General features: G+C 33.5%; 1 protein-coding gene across 1 annotated transcript; it reads left to right on the top strand.

The window, feature by feature from the left end:
- LOC116142337 (probable LRR receptor-like serine/threonine-protein kinase At4g36180) lies at window positions 1-27,181 on the top strand. Its single transcript, XM_031427766.1, has 3 exons — window positions 1-271; window positions 390-536; window positions 26,724-27,181. Exons 1-3 carry the CDS (start codon window positions 1-3, stop codon window positions 27,179-27,181), a joined length of 876 nt encoding a protein of 291 aa, XP_031283626.1.

Genomic DNA, 27,181 nt, shown 5'->3' on the forward strand with positions numbered 1-27,181 from the left:
ATGACTACCCAGAATTATTCTGTACAGATGGATGAAGAATATATAGACTATTTGTTAGATGTTTCTCTCTGTATTTTTCATGAGGATGCGTCAGTTGTGATGAAAGGGAGGACATTCGACTATAGCACAATTCTTAACTTGGTAAGAGCTATAGATCTTTCCAACAATAATTTCTCAGGAGAGATTCCAGTAGAATTGACAAATCTTGGAGCACTGAGATTATTGAATTTGTCACATAATCATTTTACTGGTAGAATTCCTGAGAATATCGGTATTATGCTATCGCTGGAGTGTCTTGATTTTTCTGGAAATAAGTTGTCTGATAAAATTCCACAGCATTTCAAATATGTCGTTCTTGAGCTCCTTGAATTTATCCAACAATAACTTAGTTGGAAAAATTCCTTTGTCCACTCAGTTACAATCCCTTGAGGCATCTTCTTTCACAGGCAATGAACTTTGTGGACCGCCACTTACTGAGAACTGCACTGCAACTATTCTGACATCGGACCATGATAGTGGAGGAGGAAATGATGATGGTAATGAACATGAAGTTAACTGGTTCTACTTAGGCATGGCACTTGGATTTATGGTGGGTTTCTGGGGTGTAATAAGTCCTTTACTTATCAGCAGGAGGTGGAGGGTTATGCATTTTCAGTTCTTAGATAGCCTTTGGATCAAATTTTGCACTGTTGTGAGAAAATGTTTTTAGTTGTTTTATGTTTTAGAGCTATAGCTAGCTTTTTACTGATCAAGTGTGTTACAGAAAAATAAATAAAAGTTGTTGTTGGCGATTGCATTATTGAAAATATTATTTAGTTCCTGTGTATTATTTACAGCATTCATCAGTGCAATGTTGGCAATGCTCTTCTAGTCAATGCTAATCTATGAGACGCACGATTATAAATTAATTTATACTTAGAGGAAGTATAACATTTTAGATTGGTGTCTGAGTAAACATGTGCAATGCACACATACTGTACTGGTAGGAAAGTTATAACACAAGTGGTATACAAATCTATACCATTAACACTCTGGCACCTTTCATGAATGAATCTTCAGTCAGTGAGCCATTAGCATACTACAATCAGCAAGAATTCAAGGCAAATAGTTTGTGCTGAGTTAGGCAAGAAAGAAATACCTTAGCCAAGACCTAGGAAGCAATTGAAATTACAACCCTCCTATCAAGGCTTCCAAAAGTTACCTCTTGCCACCAATCACATCACATCATAATTTTGAAAACATATTGACCCATAAACAGTTTCAAATTCGTGGTCTTCTACGATCAAGTGATTAGTAAAAGTACAGATCAAGAACTCAACAGTGGAATGTCCAAGATAAATAGTAATTGACCAAACAAAAAAAAAACATATAGGAGCAAACCGAATAATCAGCTTGACTTAACTAAGACATAAAGCGTAGAGATAATCAGGAGGGTGTTGGGTGAGCTAGGGGAAGTAATCAACAGCTTCAAATTTTAGAAGGGTAAAATGCACTCCCAAGCACCAGATATGAATATCAAGAGACTATTAAAAAAGGACAAACCCAATTTCACCAGCAACAAAGACACATGGAACTTTAAAAAACCACAAAGACAAAGGAATCATTCACATTAAACTGTAATTTTTCTTGCTTCTTTGACTGTTCTCCCAATCTCCGATCAAATAAAAGAGCACGAAATACGAATCAAACACTGAATCTACATAAATAGTTGTTAACAATACGACTTAGTACAGGGAGTGTCATGAATATGTAGGTCCCATTATATCTATGATATTATTAAAATCTAAAAAATACGAGAGCCAAGCCTAATCAGCAATCGCTACACATTTGTCACTGGCAGGAAACCTCGTCACCACACAGCCTAATTAACAAAAAATGTTTCCATTTCTCAATCCAAACAACAAGACCTTAAGATCCCATGCTAAACCTATACAAAATTGCCTAATAGAAGAACTTATCCTAAATTTCATTCTTCTCCCGACAGGTTTGGCCTAATTACAAGCTAATCCCCTTTTTAAATATAGGAGGGGAGGTCTCTAGTAAATTTCATGAAAGGGGAACTCAATAAAATGTACCATTAAATTTATTCACATTTCAAAATCCAAACTTTTTACTAGAAACAGAAACCCAATACCAAAAATGAATAAATTCAAACCAAAAAAAAAAAATTCAAATACATTGTACGATTATCATCATAAAATTACCTTGATCGTTACAGCTGTGAAGATTATGGTTCCAGTGTCGTCACCGATGAGGCACTCTGCGATTCGGGTCTGGCGAAGGGGTTGGAAGCCGATCGGCCCTTTTGCGAGACGGGGTGGATTCAAGGACCTTGACGATCAATGTGTGGCCATTGTGCCGGGTTTGAGCTGGTCCACTTTGACGAAGACGGCTTTCTGAGTCCTGGCTTTACATCGCTCTGTTGTTCTTGTTGTGGTGGTGGTGGTGTCGGTGCCGGTGCTGACGTTGACATTGCTGTTTAGTAAGTGGAAAGAGAAACCCTAACCCTAAAGGAGTTTTAAAAAGGAAAGGAAAGGAGCTAAAGGAACTAGCTTTTGTATGTACTATGTAGTAGGAGAGTGATGCTGATCCAATCAATATCATGGGAAAATATTAGAGCGTTTCATTTCATTATTTTGAATATTATTTTAGGAATTATAACGCATAGTTTTTAAAATATTATCCAATATTTTTATTTAATATTTTACAATGTAAAAATATTTTGAAACTATTATGTTTTTGTTTTAGAAAATGGATATAGAAAATTGCACCGAATCTAAGGAGAACCTTACACTTGTTATATGACAAGTCTATAGTTTGAATTTAATCCATTTTTAATGGCCAATTTTTTTTTTTTTTTTTTTTAACTTCTTTTATATGAAGCTATGGAAATAAGTTTATTAAAAGAGGTTTTTATAAAATTTTTGTTAGTTGTTTAATTAAAAAAAAAAATTTATAAAAGGGTTATAAATTCGATTCACCAAAACAAAGGTTTAATACACAAGAAAAAATAAATCAAGGTTATAAATAGTATGGAGATATTTTTGAAATTTTAATAATTTAAATAAGCAAAATAAAGCGTATAGAAGAAGTTTAAAGTTTGAGATTCTTTAGTAAATAAAAACTTATTTAAAATCCATCAAACACTTCTCAAACAATCTAGAAGAATATATAATTTAAGCTCGTAGGAACCTAGTCAAATGGACACTTTAAGAGTTGAAATTTCAAAATTATCTCTATGTTATTTATTATTTATATTTCATCTTTTCTTATATATATATATTCTTTTTAAATATATTTAAGAAGAAAAGCTTTTTCTACATTTTTTCTAACTAAATAATTGACAAATTTTGTTATAAAAATATATTTTCATAAGCCTTTTATATAAATCTCTAATCTACTTGAACAAGACTTACTAAAAAGGACATGAATACAAAGGCATTGGTATAAGTTTATATATAACAAGGCCTTTATATATAGGTGCAGAGAAGCATATAACATTTTATCCAATAAACCATCACTAGATTGTCTAATGGTAAAAAAGCAAGGAGGATCTAATATACTCTCCCAAGTTCGAGTATATTTAATGGTAAAAAACAAGAGAGAGGATCTAACACGATCTCTTGAGTTTGAGTCTCACGATTGCTAATAGGGGTGGCCATGGAGCTCTTACCTGACCGGTAGTTCTAGGATCATGGAGATTAGTTGAGATGCACGCAAACGGGCTCGAACATCCTCGATCATTAAAAAAAAAAAAAAAAAAAAAAAAAAAAAAAAAAAAAAAAAATTCACGGTATGTCTAGTGACTTATGATCCAGAGTTTATGCTATGTGAATTGAGTTTTTATGCTTACATATTCCAATTGACTAGGATGACAGGTTCATATGATCTCGTTGTAAAACATTTATCTGTAATCTAAACAGAAATACAAAGAATATAATATTTTAACTATAAACCAGGAATCAAGAATTACCTCCAGTCATATGAAACAAACTCATGCAGGTGATGTGGCTCTTCTAAGCTCTCAAGACACTATAATATGATGGTGTATAATTTAGTATAATCGAGTTCTTGAGTTTAGGGACCAAATAATATACATAGCCAAGCTTCCATCAAGCTCTTAATGACATGCTTAATGGTTGTCATAAATCCCAAACGTTTGAAAACTGAGCATTTGAAAACTGACAAATATGTGACCATCAAGGTTTAAAACTGATGAAAATCAAAAGATATTTACGTTACTTGAGTCACGTAATGTAACGTAAGTTTTACACTTAATTTTTATTTCTCATGAAGTTCGACTCGGACTTCATGAAGTCTTCTCATTCAAAATAGTTGTAACAATTATATTAAAACATTAATGAAAAGACACCAACCCCAGTAGTTGGTAGGTAATGTGCAAGGGATTATATTGAGTTTTATTGATTACAAATTGACATCAAATTGGTTAGAGAAAAGAAAAATAAGTAGATTTAGAGTTTTATTGGAATGGTATCAATCAAAGAACACATTAGTATTTATTATATTTATTTATTAATATAATTAAGTTCTTTAATTAGAGAAACTTATTCTATAATACATCATATTAGACAAAATTATATTTCATCTAACTTTATATAAACTATGTATATATAAAGTTAGGATGAAAAACATAATTTTGTCTGAACTTCTTGGTGAATTTATGAACAAGCAGGAGCCCTTTGGACATTGTATCGTTTGGATCTTGACAACAAAAAGCCTTTCCTCTGGGCAATCTCGATGGCCCATCATCATGGTAGCAATAATCTGGTCGAACAAACCCAGCTTCAATTATTGGTAAGTACAACCATAATATACCTGTAATTAAATTAATTAAAACTAATTAAACACATGAAATTAAAATCATAGACATTAATTAATAGCATGTGAAAAAAGAAGAGGAAAAATGAATGGACCAATTACATGAGGTTGTGACAAGAGGACAATCAAGAATGCCAATTTTAGGTGAAATCTTATCCTTTCTTTCTAAGTAAATTAAGTTGTATAAAAGGAGCTTGTACTGAAACACGATGTGCACTCTACTACTTCGATAACCTTTATTTATAGTGATATAATTAGCAAAGGATACAACCATAATCTAATTACTAGATAAGATTATAAAAGCTCTTCTATCTGTAGAAACTGAATATAAAAAAATACCATAATGATGTACAAGGATAACAACTTTCACCACTATATAACGAAGGGGATTAGTTTAACAAAAAATTTAGGGATGGGGTGGGAAAGGAATTATAATGACTTTTTCATTGTAATCCGCTTCACACCCTTCAAAAATAGTTTGATTCACTGGACTTGAATCTCAAATAATTTGTCAGGTCCATTGCCTCTACACCCTTGGCCTTTAACATCCATAAACTCGACCTTTCCAACAACAGTTTGTCAGATCAATTTCTCACTTGTTGTGTTATGAGATGATTGAGGCAAATGCTCATCCTTAGGAAAAACTTCTTCCACAGACAATTGCCAGATTGTTTGCGAATAGTTGGCAAACTTAATTGTCCAAATTAGATAACAACAAGTTACTGGTGTTCATATAAACAGCTCTCTTGGACCTGTCGGCCAAGGTAAGAGTCTCAATGGTCATCCTTGCTTGGGAAGACTAGAACTCAAGAACACATAAATCTCATTTTACTCTTTGCTATCAAGTCACTAATGGTAGTTAATACTTAATAGATGATATGTTACATATATTCATATAAATCTTTAGCTTCATAATATCACCATGGCTTCTGGTTTTCACCTCGTTCACTACTTTTTTTAATTTGGCTTCAATCCCCTCAAATTTTGTATCTGCACATTTGTGAGCTTGGCACTTAGATCTGTTGTCGATCGGTTTCTGTAATATAGTAGGTCCTTTACTTATCAGGAAGAGTTAGAAATACATCGTTTCTTGGATTGCATGATTCATGGTTTGATTATTGACTCTTATAAATGTTGAGATATATTTTCTTTAACTGACATACCATTCATCCATATTTATGAATAGACTTTTCAAATACAAAAACATTCATTTTATCAATAATACCAGCCTCACAAACATCTCTCACTATCCCTATGTGGTAGTTCGCAATGGTTGATAAGGTGAGACCCATTATTGGGTAAGGGGACCTATGTGAGTTGACCAATTATGAGCTGACACGTCATATTTGTGAAAGAAAGTTAGTAAAAAAGTATTTGTGAGTGTAGTATACCCTTCATTTATTAATTTGTACAATTGTACCATGTCAATTCATATACGAGAATTTGTCTTCACAATTTTTACGTGTTGTGTTATTATACTAATGATGTCACAAGTACTGAGATTAAGGCATTCTAAAAATTTGGGAAAAACTTTGTGGAAACAAATTTGAGGCAAAAAAAAACTACCTCTAAATAGTTTGGTGTTCGCTTGAGACTCTTGGGTGTATTACTTAAGAGATCAGAGTTTTGAATCCCCACGACTATAATAAGAGCTAACCACTAAAGGTTTACCTGAACATTATTTCAGGTCTCAAAAACTAGTTGAGGTGCACGAAGACTGACCGAGCACCCCGGATTCAAAAATGAAAAAAAATTAAGGCAAAAAAGAAAATCATAAAACTTTTCTAGTTGTTGCAGGATTTCAGTATGGTATAAATTAAATTAAAATTCTTGTATAAAAAAAGTATACGAGATTTGAAGATTGTTTAAGAGAGAGAAAATCTTGATAAGGGGACATTAAAAAAGAGGAATTCTTTTCTCAATCCATCCTAACTAGGTGTTTGCCACGGGCCCACGGGATCCTGCTCGGCCAGACTAGAATGGGGCAGGAATTCCCAAAAATGTCAGGAATAGGGTTGAGGATGGTCCTAAAGAAAATCCCGTCTGACAGTCAACCCCCCTCCCCCCACCTTCTTTATTGAGAATTTATGTTTTTTTTTACCTTGCAAGATTGCTATAAAGTTAGAATTTAAATCAGATTTTAACTTTTAAGTAATGTATCTAATTTATGATATTTACTTTTATAATACTTTCTAATAGTTTGTATTAAATTTATAAAAAAAAAAATAAACGAGGGAGTCTAATAATTAAACTGGGACAATCATGGGCGCAGATATTGGGGACGAGGAATGGGGTTTCGACCCCAACTCGGCCGCACCCATCCCTAAATTTTTTGTTTGTCCTCATTTGCCCGTTTGCGAAGGGGATTAGTTTAACAAAAAATTTAGGGATGGGATGGGATAGGATCATAATGACTTTTTCATTGTAATCCCCTTCAACCCTTCAAAAATAGTGTGATTCACTGGACTGACACTCAAATAATTACAGGTCTATTGCCTCTCACACCTTGGCCTTCAACATCCATAAACTCGACCTTTCCAATAACAGTTGTCAAGATCAATTTCTCACTTGGGTTATGAGATGATTGAGGCAAATTCTCATCCTAGCAAAAAATTCTTCCCGGACAATTACTAGATTGTTTGGGTGAAAATTGGCAAAACTTAATTGTCCTAAAATAGATAACAAAAAATTTACTAGTATTCATATAAACGACTCCTTAGACTATCGGCCAGATAAGAGTCTCAGTGGTCATCAAGGCTGGAAAGACTCAAACTCAAGAACTCAATATCCTTTTACTCTTTTACCATCAGGTCACCAAGATGGTTAACAGATAAGTGGTACCAATATTTCACATAAATCTTGGCTTCATATTAATATCACCCTATTGTTCATCTCGTTCACTACTTTTTAATTTTGGCTTCAATCCCTCAAATTTTGTATCCGCCACATTTGTGAGCTTGGCACTTAGATCTGTTTGTCGACATGTTTCTGTAATATAGATGGTCCTTTATATCAGCAAGAGATAGAATACATTGTTTCTGGATTGCATTGATTCATGTTTTGATTATTGACTCTTACAAACTGTTGAGTATATTTTCTTAACTGGCAACCATTCATCCCATTTATTGATAGACTTTTCAAACAAAAACACATCATTTATCAACTAATACCAGCCCTACAAACATCTCTACCTCCCATGTGGATAGTTCGCAAATGGTTGATAAGGTGAGACCCATTATTGGGCAGGCGGACCTATGTGAGTGACCAATTGTGAGCTGATACGTCATATTTGTGAAAAAAAAGTTAGTAAAAAGTACTTGTGAGTGTAGTATTACCCTTCATTTATTAATTTTGTACAATTGTACCATGTCAATTCATATACGAGAATTTGTCTTCACAATTTTTACGTGTTGTGTTATTTATACTAATGAGTCACCAGTACTGAGTTAAGGCATTCTAAAAATTTGGGAAAAAACTTTTGGAAACAAATTGAGGCAAAAAAAAAAAAAACTACCTCTAAAAGTTTGGCTGTTCGCTTGAGACTCTTGGGTGTATTACTTAAGAGTCATAAGTTTGAATCCCCACGACTATTAATAAGAGCTAACACTAAAGGTTACCTGAACATTTTTCAAGGTCTCAAGAAACTAGTTGGGTGCACGCAAGCTAGCCGAGACCCGGATTCAAAAAATGAAAAAAAAAAAATTAGACAAAAAAGAAATCATAATAACTTTTCTAGTTGTTGCAGGATTTCAATTGGTATAAATAAATTAAAATTCTTGTATAAAAAAAGTATACGAGATTTGAAGATTGTTAAGAGAGAGAGAAATCTTGATAAGGGGACATTAAAAATGAGGAATTTCTTTCTCAATCCATCATAATAGGGCGTTTGCCACGGGCCCACGGGGATCCTGCTCGACCCAGCAGGATGGGAGGAATTCCAAAAATGTCAGGAATAGGGTTGAGGATGGTCCAAAAAAAATCCCCGTCCTGACAAGTCAACCCCCGCCCCCACATTTTTTATTGAGAATTTATGTTTTTTTTTCTTGCAAGATTGCATATAAAGTTAGAGTTTAAATCATGATTTTAACTTTTAAATGTATCTAAATTATGATATTACTTTATAATACTTCTAATTTGTATAAATTATATAATAAATTTAAAATAAAAGGGGTCTAATAAAAATATATGTATTATTACTTTGTGAAATTCATAAAATAATAATACATGCCCAAAAATAATTTTCATTATAGTTGTTATAATTTACCAACCAATATAAGAATATACACATTGCTTACGAATTACAAATCACACAAATTAATCGTCGTTGTAATTAAGTAACTGAAAAATTCCCGTCCAGGGATAAATACCTGCGGGGAAATTCCTGGCGAAGCCCGTTCATCGGATCGGGCCGGATGGGGGTGATTCCATCCCACGAGTAGGGACGGTCACGAGAACGTCCCCGCCACTGGGGACATCATGGGGAGCAGATATTAGGGACGAGGAAGGGTGGTTTCGACCCCAACTCGGCCTGCACATCCCTAATCATAACTTGGGCCTTTTCTCGTGATCAAGAATTTTGTTTGCAATTTTGAAATCAAATAATGTAGTTTGTAAGTAAACAACTTTGTCACACGGTTTACAAAGAAATAAAATAAATTCAAAATCAAGGAAAAAAAACGCAAACGAACATATGGATCATATTTCGTCATAAACTCTATTATATAAACTATATTTTTTATAGCTCTTTAACTTGAAGAAGAGTCACCAAATGGACCTTCAATATAAAGGAGTTTTTACAAGTTATAAATACAACAAGGCCTCACTATATAATGTTTGAGTAATAATATGTTAGAAACGAATCTCACAAACGGTGTATCATCTAAGTTGACTTAACACGTCATGACGATTTGACTAAATATGAATGGTCGATCCTTGTGATGAATGAAGTGTTCCTTCATATAGAAAGCATTCCTTATGAAGGAATGATCATTCCATACGAGATCCAATCTTTTATGAAGAACAATATTCCTTTACAAAGAACAACCGTTCCATGACCATCTTCATTCATATATGACCGTTACGAAGGAACAAAAACGTGTCATAAGGAAGGACACCTATTTTTGTATGAGGAACAACCATTGCTTTATGAACGATGTTCTCGGGTCTAGTTAAAATCATTTGTGCGTGGGTGTGGTGGAGCTGCCAACTCAATTGTCACGTCGAGGTTTATGGATTCGTTCGTCAATATCTTTATTCATAATGTTAAGGTAAATATAGGTATAAAAAAACATATAACATGTCACCAAATATTGATTCATGATATATGTTGATTGGAAGTAGCCTAGCCAATTTGATAAGCCCATAGAAGGAGCGCATAATAATATATGAAAAGGATCCAAAATATTTTTATACCGAAAATGGCCGAGTTAGCGATTTGGGCCACTTGTGGCCCAAACATGTGAACAAGTGTTAGACAAGTGACACTCAAGCAGATAAAATCCCAACCAACAACGATATACTTGTCTCCCACTCCAAGTCAACTTTCTACTGCCTATATTTTGGCTGGTGAACTTCTCCTACTTGAAACGTGGCCATCAGTCATTTTGCACCATTATGCCACCCTAATCATGGCAGGCAAAGGCCATAGGTAATACTAAACTTAACCGACTTTTCCTACCGATTTTCTATCTAGATGACGTGGCATGGCCTCTCATCTGCCCATCAATCCACATAAATCTGCCTCAATATTCATGCCACTCATCGGATAAAATCGGTGGAAAAAGTCGGAAGTTAGTATTATTGAAGGCCATATGATTCCCCAAGCGGTCCCACAAAGGTAAGCTTAAAGTCATACATAAACTCCTCTCTTTTTCGATTGTCTTGGTCCGAAATTAAGTTACATCAATTGAGTTATGCTAACAAAGATTAATATATAATTGGATGAAATATTGTTTTTTCGTATTATTATCATGTTATTCATTTTATTAATAAGTTGATCTTTTTTTCTTTCATTGTTTTTTTTTTTAATTCATGTGTATTACAAAAGTTTAATATGAGTGTATGATATTATTATTATAATTACAGACAATGGCAGACTCAAGATTTTTGCCAGGGGAGGGGGGGCTCCGTGGCTCCGTCATGGTTTGACAAACAAACTAATGAAAACTTAAAAAAAAATCACAACCTTAAACAACAAAATATACAATCAATAATTTGAAAAAATAATACGTAACACACATATTTTACACTTGAATAAATCTATGAGAAGCAAAACCTTAAGCAAATTATTTGAAAAAACATCCAATTCAAGGAAAACACAGAAATTTACGTTGAAAAAACTCTTAATTAAAGAGAGCAAAACCACGAGAATCCAATGATCTATTTAAATCTAATATAATTAAAAAGTTACAACAATCACAATACCAAAAATGTTATACACAAATTCGTATTTCTCTTCTTTTTTTTTCTTTTTTTTTTTTTTTGGCTTTCAAATATTATAATATAATTTTCATGACTTTGAGGAGGCCTAGCCTAAGCTAAGTAAATCAAAAACAAATTGAGTCAACGTTACGTTGACTTTAATATGAATAATAAAAAATGGGGGAATTTTCTAGTATAAACATAGATAATAACTTAACTTCTTTAATAATTTGAGCAGTTAAACGGTGATGTTTGAAATGTAGGAAAGTGGTGGGTGAAGGTGAAGAATAACGTTCAGTAAAATATAGTTAATGTTTAATTGGGAAGCATGAACATTCTCAACACAAACAAACTCACAAGTATGCCTTTTTCTATCAAATTAGAATAAAAACCTCCAAAAAATAAGCATGATTCAACTCTAAAATCAACTAAAATGAAAGAGCAATACACATACCTAAAAACTGATAAAACAGAAAACAAATCTAATTGTGGCACCTTGATTAGATGAAAGCTTCAACAATTTCAGTCTTCAAAGTTTAAGAACGAATAACATAGAGAAAGTGAAGAGAGAATGACGAGATAAGAATTTTAGGAATAAAATCATAAAAAATGGTGAACGTAGAGAAATGTGGAGGAGTTTTAAACTTTTAATATGATATAGAGCATGAAATATATATATTATAGTTGAGTTTTTTATGAGTCTGGATATATGTATAATATTTTTCATTTTTAAAATTTGAAGGGAGCGTATAATTATATATAATATATATATATATAATATATAATATATTATAATATTAATAAAAAAATTTATGGGGCCTATATAACATCAATTTTTTTTTTTTTTAAATGTGAGGGGCCTACCCTTAAGGACTGGGTTCCGCCCTGATAGATTAAATACTATTAGAAGAGGTTCGATTTTTTTAATCGAATAATAATTGAAATTTAATTTGGAAATACTAAACTTAAAACTTTTAAATAGAAAGATTAAAATTAAACCATAAATAATAACAATCTTACTATTTTCGCCTATCATTCAATATCACTTTATAGTAGTCTATTGCATGCTTCATGTGTTAGTGAAATTCTTTTCTTGACTTCAAAAAATTGATTGCTCTTGAAAATTTTGGATGACTGATGAGTGATAACTAATAAAGCCTTGGAAATTTTGATTCTTCCTGAGGACAAATCTGAATATGGACTAATTAATACATGTACAATAAAACTAAAGGGTAAAAGAACATAGCATCAGGGGCATCCAAGAGTCACATCATCGTAGCATAAATAATACTTAATGAGATAGAGAAAGTAATCCAATTGTTTCGAATACTCAAGAAATGAAGGGTTATGTAAGTAATCTTTACTACTTCTTTTCATAAGACGAGCAAATATTGATAGTTAAGTAATAGATAGATGAAATAACGTTTCAGAATACAAATTTGAGGGGGGCAAAATCGCTTTTGGAAAGCCTAATGTACTTGTTTCAAGTCTCTCATTAAATTTACCCAAAATTATAACCAATTAACCCTGATTTTATTTATTACTAAAAATAAAAAATTTACCAAAACCCACCTAAAAAGTATAAAAAATTACAAACTCTCTACATAATTTTCAATTCACCCTATTATATCCAAAATTAGTAGAGGTATTGGAAATTTTCAGGCCCATAGAGTGGTCTCAGGAACCGGTCTTGTGGGCCTAGGAACCAGTGTGAACCCTGATATTTGTCATGGGTTTAAGACAGGTCCCAGCCAACTGGGACGGTCCCAATTGAGACCAACGGATTGGGCCTTGGCCCAACACTAAAAACTGAGGAGAACAAGGATGGAAAAAAAACAGGAAAAGAATCTTGTCCAAAAAAAGATACAAGAATCAAATCAAGATAAAAAGTAAAAAAAAAAAAAAAATATAAAGCCTTAAAATATAAAAAACCAAAACCTTAGATAAAAATTAAAAAGTAAAAAAATAAAGTCACTAGGTGATGGCTGACTTGATCAAAATGGAATTAAATTTCCACAATTAGATCAAACGATGCATAACCACTAGAATATTTATTTGACGCGTAAAGGTCTTTGTACACATTGGGTCATTCATTATCAAACTAATTTCCAGCAGCATTTGTTAGAAATTAAGTTTGAGACCAATTAGAAAGCTCTAGACTTGCAAAGCTACACCCAACATACTCGCGTTTAATTACTTCAAACGCTCTTAGAATCATAATGAAGAAAAAGGTTTTAAGAAATTGAGAAAGTCTTAGGTGGAAGGAAAACATTAACACCATAATTACATGCATCTTCTATAGCAATATCACGTACCCCCACCCCCACCCTACATTCAATTCTTTTTAAAACTAATTCAATCATTGTTCGTATAGTAAAGTCTTAGGACTAGGATTGAGGTTCGCTACCGCTTCACCCTTACTCTTCAATGAAGATGTAATAAATGTCAAATGAGGCATTAATTTGCCCATAGAGAAAGAGACATAACGTGTATAATATTTCCATATTCATTCGACATGTAAGTCTATGTACACATATTGGGTCATTCACTATCAAACTAATTTCCAACGCGCATTTGTCAAGTGACTTACAAAAATCTGCATATCCAAACAAGTTTCATTTTCAGGAGTAGAACAAACGTTTTTTTTTTTTTTTTTAAATTATTATAAAAACCTAAAACCACTTTTCACGTTTATTATTAAATATGAATTTTCTTTTACTTACTAAATATTTACAATATATAAATCGTTCCTTCTCAAATACCATTTTTATCTCAAAATATTAGATCTGATCATCTCCATTAATAATTTGGTTTCTTTTTTAAGTATTTTGAATTTATAATTATTCTATATAATTTTATAAAACATTATCATACATGATTGATAAGTCCCAAGACTGAAGAAGAAAAGTCTACCCATGATTTCTGGAAAACACTAGAATTTATTGATAGAACAGAGTTAAAGACTTTTTCCCACACAAAATAATAGCTTAATGACACTTTCTACTCACAGTCTTTTAAAATATACTTTATTATTCAAATTTATATTCCGCAGCAATATAGAGCAAACTCCATTCTAGCTATTAGGACTTTTGAAAGAAGGGAGGCCAATGAGAATTTTAGTGGTTAGGATTGATTAGAATTGACTAGGGAAGCAGTTATGCAGACCCTAATACTCGATTGCCGACATGGCATGGTCGGTGGGAAGTAGGTTTGGGGTTTTGGTAATGATGATCGGAGAAGAGAATGATAGTGGTGTGTGGTCACAACGATGTCAGAATAAAAAATGAAATAAAATTTGGTTAGAAAATGTATTTAAAAGTCTGTGGGTACGAAAGCGCCATTAAGCCATTATTTGGGTGCGAAAGTGCGGATAGTCTTGCTTGCTTCATGTGTTGTGCAAATTTTTCTGACTTCAAAACATATTGATGCTCTTGAAAATTTTGGATGTGATGAGTTGATAACTAGTTTAAAAGTTTTGGAATTTTTATTCTTTAGTAGAGAAAAACTTGAGTGTGGATAATTAATACACGTAAAATAAAACAAAGTGTAAAAGAGCAATAGAATCAGAGCATCTCAAGATCCAAATCTTCGTATCCTAAATTAATACTTAATGAGATGTCGATTAGACCATTTGTACTTTTCCAAACTAGATGTTCTTTGTTAGAAAAAAAATTTAAAATATCACTTGACAATAGAAATTCTTCACCGTTAATTTTTCAATAATAAAAAATAAATGGTAATGGGTAATATGTAAATATCTATTAATTAATGCTAGGGGACTTTTGTTATTAATTAAACCTCAAGGAGGGTCAAGAAAAACCCCTTTACACTGTTATGAATTTGTGGGTATTCAATTTCAGCAACAATACGGTGAGACACCATAAACTTATTTATTCTTCAGTATCGCGTGGAATTAAATTATTTACAAATTCTTTAATGGATTCTTGGTAATTGCCTAAATTATCACACTGCTTTCATCACATCAATGGAAACTGATGGTGAACAAAGCCATAAATACTAACCTATTGATAATTATTCGTGCAACTTAAGCCTTCAAAACCACATCATGAGCGTTGTTGTTCTTTGCTTGAGTTACTTGCCTATAACAGCCATCAATATTAGCTTCTGCAATGGAAGCTCTTACATGGGTTGTATTCAAAGTGAAGAGAGAGACACTTTTAAGGTTCAAGCAAGATCTTGAAGATCCTTCCAACGACTTGCATCTTGGAATGGGTGGGAGATTGTTGACATGGATGGGTTGTCTGCAACAACTTCACAGGAACGTCCTTGTCTCACCTACACCCTTCACACAGAGCTATTACATTTGATTGTCTGCTAAATAGATGGCAAAGGTCAAGGTTTGGTGGTAAGAATAATCCCTCTTTGCTTAATTTAAAGCATTTGACTTACTTGGACTTAAGCGCTAATAATTTTGAAGAATTCAAATTCCTGAAATTTCTTGGTTCATGGGTAGTTAAGATACCTTAATCTCTCTTCATAGATTCCAGGGTATGATTCTCACCACTTGGAAATTATCAATCTGCAATATTTTGACCGGTCGTAATAGATTTCCAGTCATTATATGTTGAGAATTTTTCTTGGTTGTCCGGTTTCTTTCTTTGTTAAAAAGCTTGATTGAGCAACGTCAACATAAGTAAAGCCTCAAAAGAGCGTCTGGTGATAAATGCACTTCCTCTTTACAGTTTTTACGTTTGTCATTTTGTGGTCTTCATCGCTTTCCTCCTTGTCTTTTGTGAATTTTTCATCTTTAACCTTCCTTGATTGAGTGTAATAATTTTCAAGGTACAATACTGATGGACTTCAAAACTTGACATCTCTTAAGTATCTTGATTAGGTTTCAATGATTTCAATTCATCAGTACCAAACTGGTTGTACAAACTTGCGTGGAAGACCTTTTCTTGGTGGCAACCACTGGCAAGAACGATTTCAGTGCTGTAGAAACTTGAGTTTTCTCAAAACACTTGATCTCTCACTAGTAATCTTGAAGGGGAATCCGACATCTTTTAGAAGATTTTGCAACTACGGTCCATCTCATGTCATCGATGAATTTGAATCAAGACATATCTGAAGTCTTAGAGATTTCTCAAAATGTGTTTCGGCAGGATTAGAGTCTCGGATTTGGTAGCAGTAATCTTTTTGGTCATTTGACAAATCAACTCGGACAATTTAAAAATTTAGAATTTCTTATCTTTTTAACAAATCTATTCTGGTCCTTTCCACATCTTTGGGAGAGCTTTCTTGCGATTCTAGAGCTTTCAGAACAAATTGAATGGAACTCGTTCTGAGTGCACTTTTCCGGTCTCACAAAATTGATATATTTTGGTGCATCTGGAAGTTCTCTAATGTTCAAAACACTGCTGAGTGGATCCCCTTTAAACTTCAAATTTTGCTATTGAGGTCGTTCATTTGGGGTCCTCAATTCCATCCTGGCTCATTCACAAAGCATTTACTTTTCTAGATAATCCAACTCAAGATTTTAGATACTCTTCCTGCTATTATTTAAAGCCCCTTTCCAAATTGTTTACCTGAATCTCTTCCACAACCAAATATATGGAAAGATTCCAAATCTAATGGAGTCATCAAAACTGATCACTGGACTTAAGCTCAAATAATTCTAGGTCCATTGCCTCCACACCCTTCAAAATGCATGAACTCACCTTCCAACAACAGTTTGTCAGGATCAATTTCTCACTTCTTGTGTTACAAATGAATGAGGAAAGAGATGTGCTGCAAATTCCCATCCTTAGCAAAAACTTCTCCACGAAGGATTACCAGAGTTTGGTGAATTGGCAAACTTATTGTCTGAAATTAAATACAACAAATTATGGGAATCTTCAACCACCATTGGAACTTTAAGTTTTCTTCAATCACTACACCTTCCAACAAACAAGCTCCTGGAACATTCCTGTTCAATTAAAAATTGTACAAAGTACAAGCTTTGACGCAAGTGAAAATGAGTTTACCGGAAACATCAGCGTGGATAGGTGAAAGCTTTTCAAGAATGAAATTTCTCAACCTCATTCAAATAAGTTTTATGGACTTTTACCGGTGGAACTTGCCATCTCACTTCTCTACAAATCGTGACCTTGCGAATAACAATTTTTGGGGAAGTACCAAGGTGTATCGGGATTTAGTGCCATGACTACCCAGAATATTCCGTACGATGGATGAAAATAATAGACTATTGTAGGTGGATTTTTCTCCGTGATTTCTTGAGGATGCGTCATTGTGATGAAAGGGAGGACATTCGATATAGCACAATTCTTAACTTGTAAGAGCTATAGATCTTTCCAATAATAATTTCTCAGGAGAGATTCCAGTAGAATTGACAAATCTTGGAGCACTGAGATATTGAATTTGTCACATAATCATTTTACTGGTAGAATTCCTGAGAATATCGGTGTTTATGCTATCGCTGAGTGTATTGTTTTTCTGGAAATAAGTTGTCTGTAAAATCCACAGAGCATTTCAATATGTCGTTCTTGATCTTGAATTTATCCAAAATAACTTAGTTGGAAAAATTCCTTTGTCCACTCAGTTAAATCCCTTGGGGATCTTTTCACAGGCAAGAACTTTGTGGACCGCCACTTCCGAGAACTGCACTGCAACTACTCGACTCGGACCATGATAATGGAGGAGGAAATGATGATGGTAATGAACATGAAGTTAAACTGGTTCTATGTAGGCATGGCACTGGATTTTAGGTGGGTTTCTGGGGTGTAATAAGTCCTTTACTTTCAGAGGAGGTGGAGGGTTATGCATTTTCAGTTCTTAGATAGCCTTTGGATCAAATTTTGCACCGTGTGAGAAAAGTGTTTAGTTGTTTTATGTTTTAGAGCTTAGCTAGCTTTTTACTGATCAAGTGTGTTACAGAAAAAATAATAAAAGAAGTGTTTTTGGCGATTGCATTATTGAAATATTATAGTTTGTGTGTATGCATACTATTTTGCTTGATACATACTCTTGTTGTATTCCCCTAACACCTGTTTATTTTTTCCCATGAAATGATGATGAAAGATCTAGTTTCTATCTTACAGAGAAAACGAAAAGAACTTGAAATTATATTTCATATTATATTTGTCATATGGAGCTGGCCTTACATAACCATAGTTTTTCTTTAACCTCTGTTTTGAACAGAGCATGGATACATGTTTGATTACAGATCTTACCATACAAACTAATGTGAATAATCTTTTGATTAATACATCATTTATCCGTGAATATTGAGCAATATTTATTGAGTCGACTTTTAAATACATTTATTTATCATTTTGTGCAGTTGGACCACGTGAATTCATATACAATCACTGTTCAATATTTTTATTTATTTATGTATAGTATTAGTTTATGTTTATTGAGAACTATATATGAATCTAAAACCAATTCTCTCTCTCCTTGAATGAACACAAACATGGTCCACTTTTTTTTTTAATCATTACTGTGTTGAAAAAGAGCTTAAGGCAGGGATCCCATCACAAGAATAAAACCTTGGTTCTTGCTTGGAAGACTGCCTACTTCTAGTTCAAAATCCTGATTTGCAAAACCACAATATTCAGAATAAACTTAATTAATAATAAAAACTTATGAGCTCTAGAAAATACTGGGTTACATGTAAATAATCAGTCCTTAACGTTTCAATCTAAGAGAATGACAAGTCGTCCATGTCTAAGTAATTTAGATGACTAATGTTATATTTAATAGATGATAATCGCCTATACGTTTATGTTATTAATGAGAACTTGTTTACAGATACTAAGAAAAAGAAGTAATTTCAGCTAAGAACTACGAAAGTAGAAGGCAAATCTTTCACTATTTCACCTTAACTTTACGAACTGTATGTCGGCCGTGAAGTATTGACCGTTTAACTTTCAATTATAAACGTCTACTAGTCCTCAGATTCATTGCCACTTAAATGATACGCTAATAAGAAAGGAGCACTCAAGTTGCAGAAATAATGGAAGCTTTTATATTATTCTTCATGCTTGAATTTGACCCCAATGATTTTGCACGTGTAAGTGTTACGAGTTACAAGTGAAGCATTGCAGAGAGATGATTATGGTTTGAGATGATTATAGTGTGAAGAAACATGAGTAAAAAATTGACAAGAGTGATTCATAGTGGTTTGGATGCTTGAAACAAATCTTATGTCCACTGTATTTATTATCTTGCTATTTCTGATATCGCTTGTAAGATATCAAGTGGAGTAATACTGTGTTTATAGAGAAAAGTAATGGTTGAAGTTCAAATGTATGCCCAACTCTCATATATCCCCCCTCCCCTTGATGAAGATTGTTGCCCATTTATATAGCTAAGTCCAATGCAATGTGTGTTTTTGCAAGTTGTCTTGACACGTGGAGATCCCTGTTTAATCCTGATCTTAAAATGAGATATGATTGATATAAATGCCCCTAATAACAGCTTAGGTCAATTGGGTTTTGACAGCTAATGTTATTTTGTCCTTAAGTGCTTGCCAAACTTTGATTAATGGGACTGGCAGCTTATTTTGATTGATGGTGTTGATATCAGTGTGTATTTTTAGCATAATAAAAGCCCCCAGTTTTCGAAGTGCGTAATCAGGCTTCAAAAACTCATATCTTTGATCTAAATGGCTGTCGCAGTATAGGCTACAGTCTCGAACTAAAGAGTTAAAATTATGCTTGACGTGATTGGGTGCTGAGAGTGAGGACTGCGATCTAATAGTTGAGAGTTGATTGCGATTTGAGAATTGGGAGCTGATCGCAATCTAAGAGCTACCATAACACGTCCAAAACATAATTTCTTGGAGAGAGCTGAGTGTCAAAAGCCCAAATGCGCGGTCCAAAAGTCTTAAACGAACATATCAAATTAAAACAATCATAACTTTTGATTTGGGAGGAGTTTTGGAGCTCGTAAGATATCAACGGAAAATTGTCTCGAGCTCTACGTCGTGCCAATAGGGAACCTGATTGAGGTCGTTTTTAGGGCCAAAATCCACAGTTTCAGCATGTTTTGGGGTTGTTTTAAGTTATCAAGAAATTTTTTCCGACGTTGATAGCTGATCGCGATTTGAGAACTAATCGCGATCTAAGAGCTAAGAACACTATCTGAGATTGCTCACAATCTCAGAGCTAAGAGTTGGTCGCGATTTGAGAGCTAGGAGCTGATTATGATCTGATAGGGGCTTGATATGAGAGCTTGAGGCAAGCGATCTGAACGATTCAAAGCGCGCAATCTTAAGATGAGGAGCTTGATCTAAAGCACGCGATCTGAGAGTTTAAGGAGCTCGAGATGAGTGTCTGATATGAACGATCGGAGACACAATCTGAAAGCTTGAGAGCTCTTTACGATTTGAGAGCTTCAGAGCTCTTTGTGATTTGAGAGCTTGAGAGTTCTTTACAATCTAAAAGCTTTAAAGCTCTTCGTGATTTGAGAGCTCGAGATGAGTGCACAATCTGAACGATTTGAGACGCGCGATCTAAGCACTCGGAAGCGTGACCTAGGCACTTGAAATTGCGCGATCTGGGTGCTTAGAAGCGCATGATCTGGGTGCTCGGAAACGCGCAATCTAGGTACTAAAAAACACAATCTGGGTGCTTAGAAGTAAGATCTAGGCGCTCAGAAGCGTGTGATCCGAGTGCTCAAAAGCATAATCTAGGTGCTCAGAAGTGCGATCTGAGAGCTCAAGTTGACCACGTGATCTGAGCGCTTGGAAGCACAATCTGGGTGCATGATTTGAAGCTGAAGATCAGAGTGATTTGAGCACTCGATTTGAGAGATCTGATTTAGAACAAGCTTAAGCATTTTGACGATAACTTAAGCTGTAGACCTTGAATTTGGATGATTCTTAGACCATCGGAAAGCTAACTTGAAGGGCTACAATTCTTGTGTTCACTACTTTAGCAAATTCAGACTTTATCCTGCTCAGATTTTCACATATGATAATGTGATTCTTGAAAAAAAGCTAAAAGTTGTTGAAGAAGTTGAGACTTGCCAGAAAAACATGGAGAGTTGATGTGAATCATGTCCTCTTTCTAGTATCAAACTGTTGATGATTCATTTTTATAGTAACATCAAACTATTGATACTTGATTTTTACACTAATGACGTCGTACATGTAAAGTGCTATGAAGTCACATGTGAGCTGATTACAATAAGTGGGTGAGGTGATGTATGCACAGTAGCATACAAAGACGTAAATGTAAAGTTGAGAAGATAAGTTTTATAGTAATTCAAATGTTTAAAACGAATCCTACGTCCATTATTATTTTATTATTCTGATTATTTTTTTAATATTGCCAGTAAAGCGTACAAAGATGGAGTAATGCTTTGTTTAAAGAAAAAATAATGGTTGAAACTCAAATGTATGCCTAGCTCTCATATATCCAACCCCCCTTGATGAAGATTGTTATCAATTTATATAGCTGAGTGCAATACAATGAATGTTTTTGTAAGTTATCTTGACATATGGAGACCCTTCTTTAATCCTGATCTTAAAATGGGATATGATTGATATAAATGCTCCTAATAACAAGTTAGGTCAATTTGGTTTTAATAGCTAATGTTATTTTGTCCTTTTAAGTGCTTGCCAAACTTTGATTGATGGGATTGGCAGCTTATTCTGATTGGTGGTATTGATGTCAGTGTATATTTTTGGCATAACAATTATATTGTCCTCTTTAATTGACTCATAAATCAAATTAAAGCACTTTTTACTCCCTTTACATATTGGATTCTTAGGTATTCATCACTTGGAATTAAATTATTCGCTACTTTTTCAAATTCATCGCACTTGGGTAACTGATAACTTGGAAATTGATTTCACAAGGCGTTTTATTAAGTTTTTATATTAGACTGCCAATAGAACCCTCATTAGTGGGTGTCAAATGGAGCAATTCAGATTTCTCAATCAATAATTCAAGAAAATGCATGGATTACTAGAAAAAACCCCATTCTTGATGGATAATAACTGTTCTTGACAGTTCTTTACCTGTCAATGAAACCATGTCAACAAAGGGTGATAATTGATTTTGAACAGTTAAAAATTTCTTGACAAATCTCTTGACAATTATAACCTATCAAGGATTTGACCGAATTTTAACAAATCCTTACAGTTTTCAAATTGTCAAAGAGATTTTAACCAAAAAAAAATTTAGTAATAATAATAATCAAATTTTATTAATAATGATATTCCATCCTTGATAGTCTTAAAACTGTCAAGGATTTTTTTTGTAAATATATTTTTTTAAATATTTTTATTTTGTAATTAATTAATTTTTTTGTAATTTATTACCTATTAAATAATAGAATAATGCAATGAAATTCTTCATAATATTCCTCAACCAACAAAATAAATGTAAACATTCAACAATCTTTTAAGCATACTAATTAAGTAAACTCAACTCAACAATAGCAGTATATCATTCAACAAAAGTTTAATTCATATTTTTTTCCCTTGTTATTGCCTTGACATCAATGAAATATCAATAACTAAAAAAGGTTCAATACGTACATCGCCCATTCTCCTTTAATTTCATCGATCTCTGCAGCTGTGTATATTTCGTTCCCTAGAAACTGCAAGATGTACATTCTCCTTTAACTTCATCGATCTCCGCAGCTGTGTATATTTCTTTCCCTAGAAATGGCAAAAGATTAAATGTAGATAAATTCAATATATATACAACTACAAAACATTGATGAAAACCCAATTCTCACCTTCAATCACAACTCACTCAGATCCTAGGAAAACACAAATTCCAGAATTCCACAACCAACACAGATAACAATTTAAGATAAACACAATAAGCAACATAGAACAATCAAACAAATACTCTTCAATATGTATATCAATATTGGTAGTAATTCAACCAATACACCAGTTTAACACAACCTAAGATTATCAACACCATTCAACATTCATGTTTAATATTCTCAAAACCCCTTAATCATTATACAATAAACCAACACTGTTGTCTTTCTTTTATAAAATGTTCAGACTTCTAATCCTTTATCATGTATTCAAAATCCAATTCAAATTTACTTTATAAGAGATTATCTTACATTTAAAATTCGCGAATTCATGATATGATAATATTTCAGATTCATTAGAGCTAAGATTGAATTGTCTCTAGAATAATAAACAAGAGAGAATTCGAACAATAATCTAAGCGGAAACCTTATTGCTAGTCAGAAATCTCAAGCACCTCAACTTATGATTATTTTAATTTAGGCTAATTTCCTTATGAAACAATAAACAAGAAACATTTTCTACAACTAATAATCATAAAAATTCAACTAACAATCACTTCAACTAATAATCATAGAACGAAAAGTCTGCAGTATACTTGTGAGTTGTGACCATACTCAATAGTGTACTATACCAACATCATAGAATAACATCTGCATTAACTATACATCCTAATCAACGTTACTTATTCAAATCCAAATGGAAAGTAAACTTACATGGTTTTTTAGTACTGCCAACCCATTGTCAACTATATCTCTCATGTATCTCATTACATAAAACCCACATTCAACGCTTCCCGATTAGATTGGTCCTTACACAATATTAATTTGAAAGTAAGCATTATTCAAAAGGTTAAAAACTATTATAATGGAAAATTAATTGCTATTGATAATAACAATTCTATGCACCAATCCTTTTTGTCAAGTGATAGTAGCCCTTTTTTTGGACATCTTACGGGTAGAATGAATGAAGATACCATTGTGAAAGTTAAAACAACTTCTAAATTTATGAGTAGAAATTTATATTATATAAAGCATAAAAAATGACATAAGTAGGGCTACCAACTTTTGCACCACTTCTTGTAAATCATGTCCCATATCTCCCTTCAAGGGATCAAGATAGTACACAGTTAAAGTCTTCATGTTAATACCAACAAGAAAATGAAACCTATTAAGAAATCTAATAAGTACCCAACAGAACAACCACAAAGAAGCAATAAAATAATCACCAAGCAAGAACCCAGTGTAAGGAAATCAATGAATTACTAACCCTAGGTTGTATGGAACTATAATTAAATTCTCGTTTTTAACAATTGTCAACCGATTGGCAAGCAATTGTGCCCTTTGAGTTCTTGTTCCCATGGCATTACTGCTGCCTGCTATAGACAATGCGCTAGAGCTCATGAAACCAAATCCATTTCCATCGCCACCATTACCCTTCAGCTTCTCATATAAGGCCCTGCCCCAATTCAAAAAATACCAAAATAATAATCATACGCAATATAACACCCAATTAAGATTAAATCCTAATCTTCAAATGTGTTTCACATTCATTTTCAATGATTTATGTACATATTTCACATTTGTTTTAATTCTCCACATTCTCCTTTGTCCTATTCTATACATGCTACCATTATTAACTTCACATGCCTACCACCATACAACTCATTTGTTTAAAGATTTTCAGATCCTATCGGGTCAAATATTGGACAGTCCAGTCCAGCCCATTTATTTACACAATTGAATGGCCTATGTACATATACCTCAATCACCTAAATTTCTCCAGATTTATGAATCTATACCTCAATAATATTAGCCTGGTCCTTCCCTGTCAAAACCCCTTCAAGGCCCCACGACTGCTCTGTCTCTCAGCCTTGCTCAGCCACAGCCTCAGCCCAAAACGCAGCCTTCACCCACACACTATCTCCTACTATATTGTTTCTTTTTTTCGAAAATTACAATCTGAAATTCTTTCTATTTGTCCTTAAAAATGGGGTAATGCGAAAATTCTAGTTTAAATATTTAAGGTAAGAAAGGTCACAACAGGTAATAAGAGAAATTCCTAGATAATAAATGTGAGAATGTACGAATAAAAGCAAGTGGGTGTGGAGTGTTAGATAGATAGGTCCACAGCATAATACAATAGGCGTTTTAAGTTTGAAGTTGAAATGTGATTGGTAAATATATGACTGTGTATAAACATTTCAACATTAAGTAGTCCTTTTGTTGAAGTGTAAGAGGCACCGTCTCGTTAAAGTAGTCCTAAGTACTTACATGACATAACAAAGAAAATTCACAAAAAGTCAGCAGAAGTAGGAACACAAAGGATGCGAAGAAGATTCATCATTCTAACAGGACTTTTACTTTGGAAAAGGGGTACTTTTACAATACGGTACGAAATAGCCAAAGAAGATTCACAAACCAGAGAAATGAAAGCACTTCCACAAAGCAAAAAAAAAAAAAAAGGGGAGTTCAGCAACTCAATCAATAAACACATAAACAAATAAATCAAGGATTTCAAGCAAAGAAACGATGAAAATCAGTTGTGAATAATAAATTTACACACATTTTTAGGGTTTCACAACAATGCTATTAAGGAAATTGAAAGAAAGTGATGGTGAATGCCTACCAATTGAGTATTTTTCTCCCTTGAGTTCACTGTGAAAGCAAGAAGTAATATATGGAGAAGAAGAGGCGAACGGATGGAGAAGTCCAGATTTCAGCCGTCAAATGATGAAGACGAGGCGAATGGAGTGGAGAAGTCAATGATTTCAGAGAAAATTGGAGAAGAGGAGGAGGACGGAATGGAGAAGTAGAGTGCGTCGTCGGCCGGGGGGTTTTAGTGGTTTGGGGATTTTGTATGGATAGTGGCGACAAGAAGTGGAGAAGTTAATTTTTTTAAATTTTACTTTTTCTAATTTTTAAGGGTTCAATTTAAGTTTAATTTTTTGAGCAAAATTGTTTAATTTTTATTTTTAATAAAACCGGGTTTGGAGTTTTGTGTCTTTAATTTTTGACTTAGGGACTTTTAAATTTAAATTGTTTGACTTTAAAATTTTAAGGAAAAATTGTTTAGTTTTTTTTTTTTTTTTTTTTTAATAAAATCAGAAATTTGGTTCTTTGTATTTCTATGAACCAAAATTGAACCAATTTACCGGATATCCAGAAAACCAATTCGGTTCGATTTCGACATTTTTCTTAACACCTCTACATTTGAGTGTTGAGGATACGCCTCTTCAGAACTTACCGAAGTTAACAATTTTTTCGGAAGAGGCACGGTGTAAGCGCCATAGTCGGTGAGTGAGTTGTCATCTACTGAACGAGAGTGGCAGAAATGAGAACTTTTTTCCAGTGCCGAAAATTGGTCAACTACGAGAGTTTGCACAAATGAGTGAAATAGCGGATATGCATAAGTTTTTGAGAAAAAATAGTGGGAATAGTTAATGAAAAATAGGCGGGAAAAGTTTAAGGCAAATTTTTTTTTTCTTGGACTAATTGTTGACAGTTAATAATTGTCAAGAATCAGCTAAAACGGTTAATGATTATTTTAAATTCTTAACCATTTATAAACTGTCAAAAATCAAGAAAATCTGTCAACTCATTTTGTCAAGAAAGGAAGTTTTTCTTGTAGTGGTTGCTAGTGATGAAAGGGAGGACATTTGGGTATAACACAATTCTTAACTTAGTAAGAGTTATTGATTTTTCCAACAATAATTTCTAAGGAGAGATTCCAGAAGAATTGAAAAATCTTGGAGCATTGACATCATTGAATTTATCACACAATCATTTTACTGGTAGAATTCCAGAGAGTACTGATGTTATAGAATCGCTGAAGTCCATTGATTTTTCTGGAAATAAGTTGTCTGGTAAAATTCCACAAAGCATTTCAAATCTGTCTTTTTTATGTTCCTTGAACTTCTCCAACAACTTCATTGGAAAAGTTCCTCTGTCCACTCAGTTACAGTCCCTTGAGGCATCTTGTTTCACAGACAATGAGCTTTGTGGACCGCCACTTACCGAGAACAGTACTGTAACTATTCTGATATCAGACCATGATAGTGGAGGAGGAAATGATGATGGTAGTGAACATGAAGTTGACTGGTTCTACGTAGGCATGGCACTTGGATTTATGGTGGGTTTCTGGGGTGTAATAAGTCCTTTACTTATCAACAGGAGGTGA

The sequence above is a fragment of the Pistacia vera genome, unplaced genomic scaffold (assembly GCF_008641045.1).
Source record: "Pistacia vera cultivar Batoury unplaced genomic scaffold, PisVer_v2 Contig407, whole genome shotgun sequence".
In the NCBI taxonomy this organism is placed as follows: Eukaryota; Viridiplantae; Streptophyta; class Magnoliopsida; order Sapindales; family Anacardiaceae; genus Pistacia; species Pistacia vera.